General features: G+C 47.7%; 1 protein-coding gene across 1 annotated transcript in view; it reads left to right on the forward strand.

Moving 5' to 3' along the window:
• MTCH1 (mitochondrial carrier 1) overlaps positions 1-12,466 on the forward strand; it is a 360,468-nt gene that overhangs the window by 274,489 nt on the left and 73,513 nt on the right. Inside the window, exon 10 of the mRNA XM_086923273.1 lies at positions 7,350-7,417. Within this exon, the coding sequence (XP_086779399.1) occupies positions 7,350-7,417 (68 nt within the window). The remainder of the gene's footprint in view (positions 1-7,349; positions 7,418-12,466) is intronic.

Raw genomic sequence — 12,466 nt, forward strand, 5'->3', positions numbered from 1 at the left:
ACATAACATGTGCCAAGGATCCTGGACGTTGATATCAAATTGGCGCAAACTCTTTTTTAAATTACAACAAAATAGATGACGGTGCACCTCTTCAGATACTTAAGCTTTCCCATAGTGAAAAATTTCCCCTGGTGGTGTTGATCTCTGCCGGTGTGTGAATAGTTACTTGTAGTCTTCGACAGTCCCAGTCACATGGCAAGAAACTCTTGGTGTATTTGTCTACCCACATTAGGAAGGCACCCAATGTGCCTTGTGACTTACAGTATGTTGGAGGTATTGGTTTCTGTGGTACAGAAGTGTTGTATCTCTCCTTGTTCTAGTTGCTGGGAGCAGATTGCTGGAGGGGATGTCAATATGGTGTTGGCAGTTACAAAGGTTTGCTGGGCAGTAGCCTGAGTGGTCAGCAGAAGTGTTTTGTAGCGATGGGCTACGACAGGGAGGAGAGCCAGCAAGACGTGTCTCTCCTGTGCTCCGCACATTGGGCCCTATACCCTCCGTAATGGTTCATTGTTGGTGGCTGAGAGGCCTTCCTGCGATCATCCAGTGATCACGATGGTCTAAGAAGACACCGTAGATCGTCTTTCCATGCGGTGACATCGCTGGTGAGACGTTGGCCCGGTTGGTTAGGAGAGTAGGGGCGGCAATCTTGGGATCGCTCCCGGGGTGAGGTGCGGGCTGTGGTGACCTGAGAGCGGAAGATGCCGGCAACAGATGAAGGGAACCCCCCTCCCTAGTCGCGCGAGGGTGGCCGTTACCGGAGCAGTACTTCCTTAGCGCCCGGCCTCCATGATACTAGCGGGCCGGGTATCTTTGCAGCCCGAGCAAAGTCATGCGCCCAGCGACCCAGGAACCACTTCGGGCCTAGACCGAGAGAGCTGCTCGCACAGAGGAATAATCTGAGAGCTGCTTGGATGGCGGCCCTCAATACCCAATTTCATCTCCTCTGAAATAGCCTTCCGGAACCTCCTCTACTTACCCTGACGAGGTTGCTCACAGCTTGGAGATAGACCGCATCGGCCCCTACCCGGTTCGTGCTGGAGTGCGGATGAGGGATCGAATCAGACTGAGACACAGGGCAGCCAATGACAATTTTGGAGGTGGGCCCGGAGGGGGAGAAGACATCTTGGAGGAGTGTGGATGCCTTACGAGACTGAACTAAAAGCTGCTGTTGTGAATGTATAAGCTTGGAGATCCCCTTTTATCAGAGTGACTTCACGGGAGGAGGTCTGCACTCCACATTGAGACCTAGAAGTTGCGCCTTTTCTGGATTTCTGAACTATTGGGTGGGCCCTTGGAGAGCTGATATGGCTTTTTTCTGTGGGCAATACTTCTTTGTCTTATTCAAATTTCTCCTTCTTGTTCCCGGTTGGGACCTAGTACGTTATTGATAGCCTAGCAGTCATATTGATTCAAGCACTGCATGTAACCAGGCTACTCCTCGGCGGTGACCTGAGCAGCTTAAGTAGTACCGAGGTTTGGTTTCTTCAATGCTCTTTCCCTGGGACATGCCGGGGAATTGCCTACCTGTCGGTAAAGATATTTAATCTTGCTGAACGACACAGGCTGAAGGACTCCTTGTTCTACTGGCCTCATCATGGCACATAAGGTTAAACTCAGAATTCCTCCTCCATGCACGACATGCTCTAAAAGCCGGACTTCCTCAAAGTGGCAGACAGTGACTCTCAGCCCCAGCCCATGGCCCAGAACGAAAGTTCAGATTCTCAAGCTTCCGCAACTAAGGAAGGTATCAAACTACTCCTTGCTGAGTTTTGCAAAGAAATCACATCCCTCCGTCAAGGGAAACAGTCGTAACAATGCGGGCAGAACCACGCGCGTTCCTACTACGCAAGCGCTCCAACGCCTGCCTTAACTACGCATATGCATCATTGGTGGTAATTGGTCTTTCGTGCCTCCTGGTCACGCCCGAGTGGCTTAGACTCTGTCCCCTCTGCTTGCAGGTACTCCTCTTCAAGAATCCACCATTAGATTCCACCGGACTCTTTCACCTTCTTTGCCAGCGGAATCTTCACGTAAGTCCTCCTTTGTGGTCTGCGGTGGTTTCCGATGTCACTTCGCACCTATGCACCCGGCTACCCTGGTGTAGGTATCCTGGTTCCTGGGGTATCCACAGGGTGGGGTGACTGTCCAACCTTCCATCTTCCACGGGGTTTCTTCAGGGTCCTCTGGGAAGGGTTCTTCTTGGAAACTACAACTGCGACGTCCTCATTGACTTGCATTGAGTACACAGCTGTGTTTTCACTCTGCACTCAGCCTCTGTGGGCTTCCTGGATACTTACCTTTGGTAGTTTATTGGGTCCTCAGCTCTTCTAAGTCTTCTGGGTCAAGTCTTGACTTTGATCGCGGTTCGCATTCCACTTTATTAGTATATGGTTTGTTGACCACTGTGTATGTGTGCTACTTACCTGTTCACTTGTGGAAATATTGTGTTTATATCTCTGGGTAGGAGATATACCAATGTGTTAGTGATTGTGTATAAAAAATATTACTATTTCTATAACTACACTGTGTCGTTCTTTTTCATTTAACCTACACTAAATGGTTAGTGCTGGTAAAATAAGCTGCTTAGTACTCCTTCTGGACTAAGCCTGAAGGCTGCTCTCCACAGCTACCGCTTTCCGTAGTTGTCTAAGACCACTAAAATCACCACAAGGGTAGACTGGATTGGTGCAGGGTAAATAAGGGTGCACCATATACTAAACCAGCCTCCTACAAAGGGCATGGGATTAACCACGAATTTGCCCTTCTCCTTTGCTGTCTAAAATGGTCTTTTCGTACATCTTTTCTATTTTTTTCTAATCCTTGTCTTTCGGTTTTAACAATTATTTGGTTGTTGGCAGGTGGCCTGGCGGTCTCAGCCGCTTCTCTCTCTCTGTTATTCACAGTTTTATATTTTGTTAACTCTTTATTGCTGCTAACACATGTATATATATTGCGGTATGTCAAGGGCAGGAGCCACAAACATACCTTTTTATTCAAGACATTCTTGGATTTCTACGCATGCATCTCTATGACCACCCTCCACGTTGTATCCCTTAACATACAGGGCCTTAACACCCCACTCAAACACAGGGCTCAGACACAACGTTTACATTCCAAGGAGGTGAACATGGACTCTTACAAACGACACATCTCCTCCGGCAGACACTAAACACCGTTGATCATACTGGTATCCCACACAATTCCACACATGCTACACCCGCAAGACCTGGGGAGTAGCTATTCTTCTCAGTTGCAACTTCCTTTTTACCTTAGACAGCACCTACAGGGATCATGAGGGGCGGCCAGAAGGCATACGAGGCACATTTGGTTCCACTCAACTGTCTATAGCTGCAATTTATAATCCCCATGTAGATCAGTAGGAGTTCTATCCTGACTTTTTTCCGAAGAGCTCTCACTTCCATTGAGACAAAATAATTCTTGGAGGTGACTTAAATATCCCCCAAACCCCTGCTTAGACCATTCTCAGCCCTGACGAGCCTTACCCCCCCACAGCTCTCACTCAATGCATATTGAACTTGACTCTGATGGACATATGGCGCCACCATCACCCCAGAGAGAGGGACTACACGTTCTATTCCAATGTCCACAGGACGCACTATAGGAAAGATTACTTCTTAACTTCCTGGTCTTTATTGCCCAGTCTTGTTGACAACAAAATCGATGTTAGAGCTATTTATGACCATGCCCCAGTGTGGTTGATGCTTAGCTTGGCGGCCCCACAGCACCCTTTCCCTCAGCCATGCATCCTTGATGATGTAGTGATCCAGTTCTCCGCGAATGTATCAAATAATCTATCGAACTCTACTTCCCTGAAAACAACACAGGCAGTGTTTTGTCTGCAACTCTCTGGGATGCTGTAAAAGCAGTTTTCCAAGGAAAACGTATATATCATACGGTGGCCTTTGAAAGGGCAGGCAAACTTCGCCAACAGGAGATAGAACTCAAATACTTCAGGTCGAGGCTCCGCAGGACTCTGCAAGTCTTGCGGGAGCTTCGGGTCAAACTTGAACACCTCTTAATGAAATCTGCTGCCAAGAAGCTGGTCTATGTCAACCAAACATATGAAAAAGGAGACAATGCTGGCATCACTGCACACCTTCTACAGAGACTTCAGACCATACAGAACACCACAGCCAGACTCATACTTGTCCTTCCCTGATGAACCTGCAACTCACCCCACCTCGGGCAACTTTGCTGGCTCCTCTTACAGAAGAGATGCCAATTCAAGCTGCTGACCCACGCTCTGCTCTACACATCCAAGGACCCACCTACATTAACCACAGACTGACCTTCTACCAACCATAGAGAAGACCACGCTCCACCTCCCTTTCGCTTGCCCATACTCCCCGCATCTACTGAAACAGAAGTGGAGGATATTCATTCGCCCACATCACAGCAAAGACCTTAAACAGCCTTCCTATGCACCTCCACATCATCACCTCACTTCCGGAATTCTGAATGGCCCTCAAGACCTGGCTGTTCGAATAAACATTTGGGAGCTGCAAAGGCCTGGATAACCTATCGGCTGATTACATGTGCTTTATAAATCGTGATTGATTAATAAACAATGATGGTTGCTGCCATCGGGAGATGGAGGAGAATCGTGAGATTTTCAACAACTACTATTCCACTCTCTATTAGGCTCAACTGTTGATGCTCAGCGTCAGGATGACTACCTGAGCTCCTATGCCCCCCCCTCTCCCACCCCCCTCACAGATTGATCTGAGGAACTGCGCCTGCTGATGGAGGAAAGTACTCCGGATGAGGTCAGGGTGGCCATCGGCGCCATCCCTTCACGTAAAGCACCTGGCCCAGATGGCTATAACCACCTTTTATGAAGCCTATGCTTCTTTCCTAATTGATACCTTGATGTGGATCTTTAATTAATTTTTGACAACGTGGTCCTGGTTACTATGGCATAATCGAACATCATTCTCCTCCCCCTGATGCCCTTCATACAGGCCTACAGCACTTCTCAACTGTGATGTGAAGATTTTGGCCTCATCCTGGTTGCCCGCTTCCAACATATCTGGCCTACTATAATCACCACAGCGCAATTGGGCTTTATCCGTAACAGGCAGGGCAATGCCAGCACATGGCAGGCAGTGGCCCTTATGGAAGTCTTCGAGCAACAACGTCAACCAATGGCCCCCGTCTCCATCAATGCCGAGAAGATGTTCTAAAGAGTGGACTGGAGGTACCTCACTAAGGTTTTTGGACAGAGTCCATATAGGGCCTAAAATGAAGACTTTTATCCTGGCTAGCTATCAATGGCTCCTTTTCCCAGTCCATGCGGCTTACTCTGGGCACACGGCAGGGATTCCCACTATCCCCTTCCATATTTGTTCTCACAATGGAACCGTTTGTGGCTGAAGTTCCAGCTAACCCTTGCATTACTGGCATGATGGTTGATGGAGTGTAACATAAGCTTTCCTTACTCGCTGATGACATACTTTGCTTCTTAACGATTCTCGCTTCCACAGTTCCAGCGTTGATGGAGGAACTAGACACCTTCTCTCAGTTATCGGTCTTTTTAAAATCAACTTCACTAACTGATAAGGCAGAGGTGTTTGGAAGGCATTATCCGGGGCGAGGAGAGTTCCCAGTGGGAGACGATGGCCACCCTTTATCTAGGGATTCATTTACTGTCGCAGACGAAAGGCGTATACTGGAACATACCCCCCAACTCACTTCCCTCTTCAAGAGTTTATATGGTTGAGTTAAACTAGAAATCTCGTGGCTGGGCAGACTTAATAGACTTAATAGTTTGAAAATTAACTTCATGCCTTGCTTGTTATATGTCCTCCAGACTCTGCCGCTAGCCCTTGCCCACTTGCTTCATAAACCTGTCCGCAGGAAAATGCTGAATTTCATGTAGGAGGGCAAGTCCCTGCGAGTGGCAAGATCAATGTTGAGCAAGTTTTGGAGGGTGGCCTGGGTACCCCGATGTTTCTACTTATATCTTGACAACACAACTCTGCCCTTCTTTAGACTGGAATAATGACCCTGATTAGATGCTTCGAGTTCAAGTCGAAAAGGCATTTTCTCCCCCACTCCCCCCCTGTCGGGGCTGTTATGGCTCCTGGCTTACTTTGTAGTGACAGTTCCCCCACTGTTGCTGGTGACATCACTGCTACTGGAGAGAGATGTGACAGCATAGGGCATTCCAGACATAGCCCTTCAAAATAATCCCCCTGTGCCGTAATCCTGACTTCCCTCCGGGTATTGCTCACTCAGCTTCCTTTTATTGAGGTCAGGGGTGATCCCCCATCCTGGGCGTCTTTAATGATGATGGAGACCTATGGCCAAGAGGTGATCTATAAACCAAATTTGCCCTAACTGGGTGCAACAGTCTCTGCATTGGGCAGGTAGGCCTGTTGCGCATCTGGCTCTCCAGCGCGATGACATACCATGGAGTCCCTCTCTCTCAATATCTTATGCTGAAAGGCCATATCGTGGCTTTACTGACTGATTACAGTGGGAAAGAGAGTTAGCCACTGAGATAACACCTGGGGTGTCATCTGGCTTAGGGCGACCAAGTCTTTGAATTGTGTCCACTGTAGGGAAAAAGCATATATAGAATGTTGACCCATTCATATCTCACACCTGTTAGACTAGCCAATATGTTCAGGGGTTCTAAAATTGTGCTGTAAAGGGTGCGGGGAAAGGGGCACCTTCCTACAGACATGGTGGTCATGCCTAGTGAATCGGACTTTCTGGGTTGAGATTCAACATATAATACAGACCATAACCAACGTTCATCTTCCACTTGAACCACTAACGATTCTTTTGGGTGACCCAGGGGCTGGCAGGCTGTTCCCCACATTTATCCCTCAAGGCCGCCTGCTCTCCCACTTGCTTTCAGCGGTGCAAATTTGCGTCGCGTGTCTGTGGAAGCAACCACTTACTCCTTCCTTAAGTATATGGTGGAGGAAGGTATGGTCCATTTACGCAATGGAAAAATTGACCGCCATCATTCGAGTCTGGGTAGCCAAGTTTGATGCCACATGGTGACCTTTTACCACTCACATTAAGCACCAACAACAAGCATGGGGACTTCACTTGATGATGTCCACGGTTCTATGCACATCTGACATACACATTATGTCCCCTTCTGACCCTGTGGAGGGTTCTGTTGAAATATAACTTTTTTTAGTAGCAGTCACTTTTGAAATTCTACTAGGGCTGAGTCTTTATTTTTCTATGTATCTTAGAATTTCCCTGATTTTATATGTTTTTGTTTCTGTGTATGTTTGTGTTTTCTTGGCCTCATTGAATTGTTTATTACTTATGTGTATACCTATTTAACTGTCTTTGCTTTCTCTTAGATTACTGTGAATCTGCTGACATATCCATTCTTTTTAGTTGGGGATCTCATGGCTGTAAATAATTGTGGGTAAGTTTTTACTTTATTTTCAAGAATCTCTTCCCCGGAGTATCACAAGGCCATCATTCTGCCTTTACTGTGTTTTTCTTTCTTGCATACTTTTCTTTTGTCATGTGTTATTTTAAGTGTATTGAAGGTATTTACAGTCACAATCTTTGAGGTAACAGAAGGCTGTAAGTCTTAACAAGAAAGTTGGTAGCATGCACCTATTGCAGGTTCACATACTGCCATCTGGTATTATGTCCAGTGTGTGGGATTGAGTCCAGAACATGTTTGTTTTGGCTTAGGTATGAATAGATTGGCTCTGCAATTGAGTTCTGTATGCTCCAGGTCTCAGTGCTTTATGATGTTGTCTTCAGCACTGAAACATGGAAAATTACTGTGACATTTGGTGACATCCAGATGGGAACAAATTCACATTTCTCTGAAGAGATATTTCCCAACTGTTGTTGTACTCTGGTTTTATGAAAAGTACTTTGGACGATATGGCGAATGTTCCTTTGAAATGTTGTCTTTGTTGTAATGAACTTTCTCCACCACTGGATCTTTAGCTGATTAACAAGATTGAACCATTTCCTGTCGTCGAGCATGTGAGTCTCGGGGGGACTGACACATTTGCAGTAGGTCAAAACACATCCTGAGACTGTTTCTTTAGCAGTACCTTTGTTTTACACTGTATCTTGGTTGATATGTTCATTTTTGCATGTCTGAGGTAAAGAAATCTTTATTCAGACCTCATGCCTACTCTGCCAAGAAATGACTTAATATTGAAGATTGGCGATTTGAATGCATATACTGTCTCCATCTGGTGCATAAGACCAAAGATTGTAAAGTCTGACAAACATTCTCAAGGCCATTGAGGCAGAGAAGCCAACACATGGCCTTTTGAGGTAGCCTTGCCATAAAACGCCATATTTTTCCAATTTCTAAAAGTATGAAAATGTTCCACATCCACAGTTTACAGTGGCACCTGATTTTTTTACTGCTTTTTGTCATGTCTACAAACACCTGACTCCAAAGCACAGGAGGATGATGAGGGAGAAGAAAATACTGTAGGAGTTGTAAAGAACGGTGCCTGGAAAAACTACCAGCTTTACAATCCTCATGAGAAGAACTGGCTTACAAGAATCCACAATGAATACATCACAGTTGTACAGAGCGCCCCATACTGTAGTGGTGACACGACATCGGTTTAGAAGGAGCATGATTTGCTTATAAAACATTATCTATGGAGAAGACATGCTAATAAATGCCAGTTTTTAAGAGTGTCGTACAGTCATCAAAAGACTATGTTACTCCACGGGTAAAACAAAAATAAAGGGCTGCTTACCCAATCCCAATTCACAATTGTGCCCACGACAAGACAGAATCCACTGTTCACAATGCATATAAACTCTATTTAGATCTATAACCTGCTTGAGACTACCTCCTGACAAAAAGAATGACAGAATGAACACAGGGGGATAGATAATGGCCACAGAGGCAGATATAAATTAACAGATCGGAATGACTGGGGCAGAAATGCCAAACAAAAAGGTAACCCATCGAAGAGGATAAAGATCTATTTCCAGACTTTTTCCAGGAGGGGAAACGAGATCCAAGATGGCGCAGAGAACCCGAAACTAATCATAAGGCAAAGCAAGCAATGGTACAAAGGGCTGCAGAGACTGCCGAAGCAACCCAGCCCCGGGAATTAACCAGCACCCAGTTCAGGAGAGAATAAAATCACCACCCCGCCCCACAGCGACCCAGCGCAATCAACCGCAAACCACTGGGGAGAACACAGTACAGCTTACACTGCAAAAGAGCTAACCGGCACCGCAGGGGGGAGCAACGGATGCGTAAACGCGGCAAGACGGTGGAAAAGGGCTCCAAAAAGAGCACTCTATCACACGACCAGGCGACAGTGCCCACGCAAACGAAAACTAAACTGAACCCAAACCCAAAACGGAGGGCGCCATCTTGGGGAGGCGGAGCCACAAAAGAACTGGGAAACGGAGAACAGCAGAATGATATCTGGACACCGGTACACAAAACAAAAAAAGAAGACGAGTTGCCGAGAAGAAGACAGGGCAGACCAGAACAAACCGCTGACTGAATATAGAGGTGAGGAGCGTGCAGGTCTGCCCTCAACAACCCCCGACACAGAGCCGCCATTTTGGAGGGGAAGGAGACTCCAAACCTCGTAACTCCAACTACCAGCTGACGTCAGCCTGCAGACTCAAGCTTGAACAGCCCTGCTGCCCGAACGCAGGAGAAGTAAGCACAGGGTTTAAGCATCGTAGAGGGGAGGTGATGAGCAAAAGACGGAAGAGAGCGAGACTGATATGAATAGCCTCCGGACACGGACCCGCCATTTGGGGGAGAAGGAGACGCCAAAACGCGTAGCCCCAAACCTATAACCATCGATACCCCGCGCGGTACCTGGCAACCACTGATTACCCAGCCGAGAGAACCAGCTGAGATCAGCCCGGCAGCACCTCCACAAAAAGCCCGCAGACCGCATGCGTGACCAGCCCGGCCCGCCCGAACGCGGGATCAAGCCTCACAAACTCGAGACGGGAAGCCCACAACAGCACTGCCCTGCCAGTTGGAGGGGAAGGAGACACCAAAAACTCATAGCCCCAATTTCATAGCCAGCGGGACCCAGCTCGATACCTGGCAACCAGCGCTCATCCAAACCGTGAGCTAGACCAGCCCAGGATTCACAAAACCGAGACAGAACCCCACGATGGTATTGAGACAGCGACAAAGCCGCAAGCTCAAGGGTGTACTCTGGCAGAATGAACCGCTGCCCTAGCAACACAGGCACAAGCAGTCACAAACCACTAGGGGGAAGCAGCCTTCCAAGAGAGTCCAGCTCAGAAGTGGCGGAAAACCAAAGTGCCCCAGACCCTAAGACCCCAGACCCTAAGCAACAACATACACAATGGGGTTTAAAAAAACTAGACTGAGCACCGGAAGAGAACACGCCGTGACACCACTAAGAGGCAGTCGGAACACACAACAACAAAAAGGATAAACACCCAAACAAGAATAAACGAGACGCACAGCCACAACCCAGAGACCTCCTTGAGGGGGCTACCTAAGCTGTATAGCCTTTGGACCCAAACACCATAAAAAAAAAAATACACATTAAAGAAGTCACCTATGGACCACGGTGCTCTAGTCTCGATTCCAAGCAGCAAAAGGAGATTCGGCCTACAACAAGAGAGAAGAGGCCTGGGAGACATGGCAGGAAACAAGGCACGGCTGCAGCAGCAACAAAAAAAGAACAAAGTTGAATCCAACCTCTCTAACTCACCTATTAAACAGAAACCGGACATCACCAACACGCTAGAAAGTATACTAAAGAAACTGGCAGATGTCCATGATCTGGCCAAGACCTCAAAACAAACCACGGATGCCATACAACTGGAGCTAGCAGCGGTGAGGGCCGACATACATGCTGCCAGCAACAGACTGGCTGCTGCAGAGCAGAGAATAAGTGACATCGAGGATGCGGACCTGCTGGTAAACAAGGAACTAAAATCTGTAACCATAGCAACGTCAGCCCTACAGAGACAAACGGCTGAGCTGTAAGACCTAAACCGGCGTGGTAATATAAGAATCCTAGGAGTCCCGCAGGAGGCCGAGGAGGAAACGGGATCGTGCCAGGCCTTTCTCGAGGTCATGATACCAAAAATCACTAACCTCAAACTCGATCATCCCTTTGAGCTGGACAGGGCCCACTAGGTCTCTACATTTCGGCCCACAACAAAGACCGGAGCTCGCCCGATAATATGTAAACCGCTGAGAACTCAGCACACGGAAGCCATTTTCAATTATGCACGGAAAAACCACCAAATGATGTGGAACGGACATAAGATAATCCTCACGCAAGACTGTTCCAAGTCCACAGTGGACACTAGAAAAGGGTTCCTAGCCCTGCGAGACAGTCTGAAGAAGATGAACATACTGTTCTCACTCATCGGGCCAACCAGATTCAGGATAACAGACAGGGGCGATACACGCATCTTCGAGGACCCAAAAGAGATAAGGAACTACCTCAACGGCCCAACCCCACAGGAGATGGAGACCTCCTAGCCAGGTAGCAGCAAGAGAAGGGCCTCGCCGGAGCTCAGAGCGGAGTGAACTATCTGTAACTTAACAGCCATATCGAAAGACAAAACCTGAAGAAACATATCTACCTCAAAATCTATCTCACAATCTACCTCAATAGCAACCAACATGCACTGAGCTCATACCTACCTCAAGAGCACATTGAAACCAGAATAACCCAACTCGCAAGAGCGAAGTCGCCAGCCCAAGGGAACGGATTAAGGGACACCAAACCAAAGAACAGGACCCCAGCAGAGCCTAAACCAACGTGACCCCAACGAGACACCCGCCATACCGGCTGGCGGGGCAGCATCCAGAGTTGCAACATCCGGAGTCCACAACAACGCGATTTGACACTGTCACCATATCCTTTTGATCTTGCACCTACGTACTTTGGGTCCAGCAAGTGTCAATGACATTGGGTAGAAGGAAGGGGGCAGGAGGGGAAAGACCAGTGGCCGAAAGGAAAGGTGGTACAGGCAATAAGCGGGCCTCGAGAATAGATATAGGGCCATCTTTCCCTCTCCACCTCACTAACAACCAAGATAAAGCCATAAGGGATAAGCTGTAGGGGCAGGAAGAAGGGATAATAATAATAATAAAACCACTTATAGAGCGCCTGGTTACACTAATGACAGTGTGTCCCCGCGCTTAGAAATGCTACAGTACCCTGAAGAGGCCGAGGTTAGGGGCCTAGTCCGGAAACCTGGGCTACAGAAACACTTATTGCTTAGGAAAGAGGTAGGTTTTTAGTTTGTCTAAATCTTGTTTCTGATGGCTCCATGCGCAGGTCAAGAGGGAGATTGTTCCAGTGCTTACTTGCAAGAAAGCGAAAGGAGCTACCTCCCATCCTGGTCCTGTGCACGCGAGGGATCTGAAACAACATCGCTCCAGCGGATCTAAGGTTCCGGGCGGGGTGATGGATGGTCAGAAGGTTGCACAGGTAACTAGGCCCCT

This window comes from Lissotriton vulgaris, chromosome 5 (genome assembly GCF_964263255.1).
Source record: "Lissotriton vulgaris chromosome 5, aLisVul1.2, whole genome shotgun sequence".
Taxonomy (NCBI): domain Eukaryota; kingdom Metazoa; phylum Chordata; class Amphibia; order Caudata; family Salamandridae; genus Lissotriton; species Lissotriton vulgaris.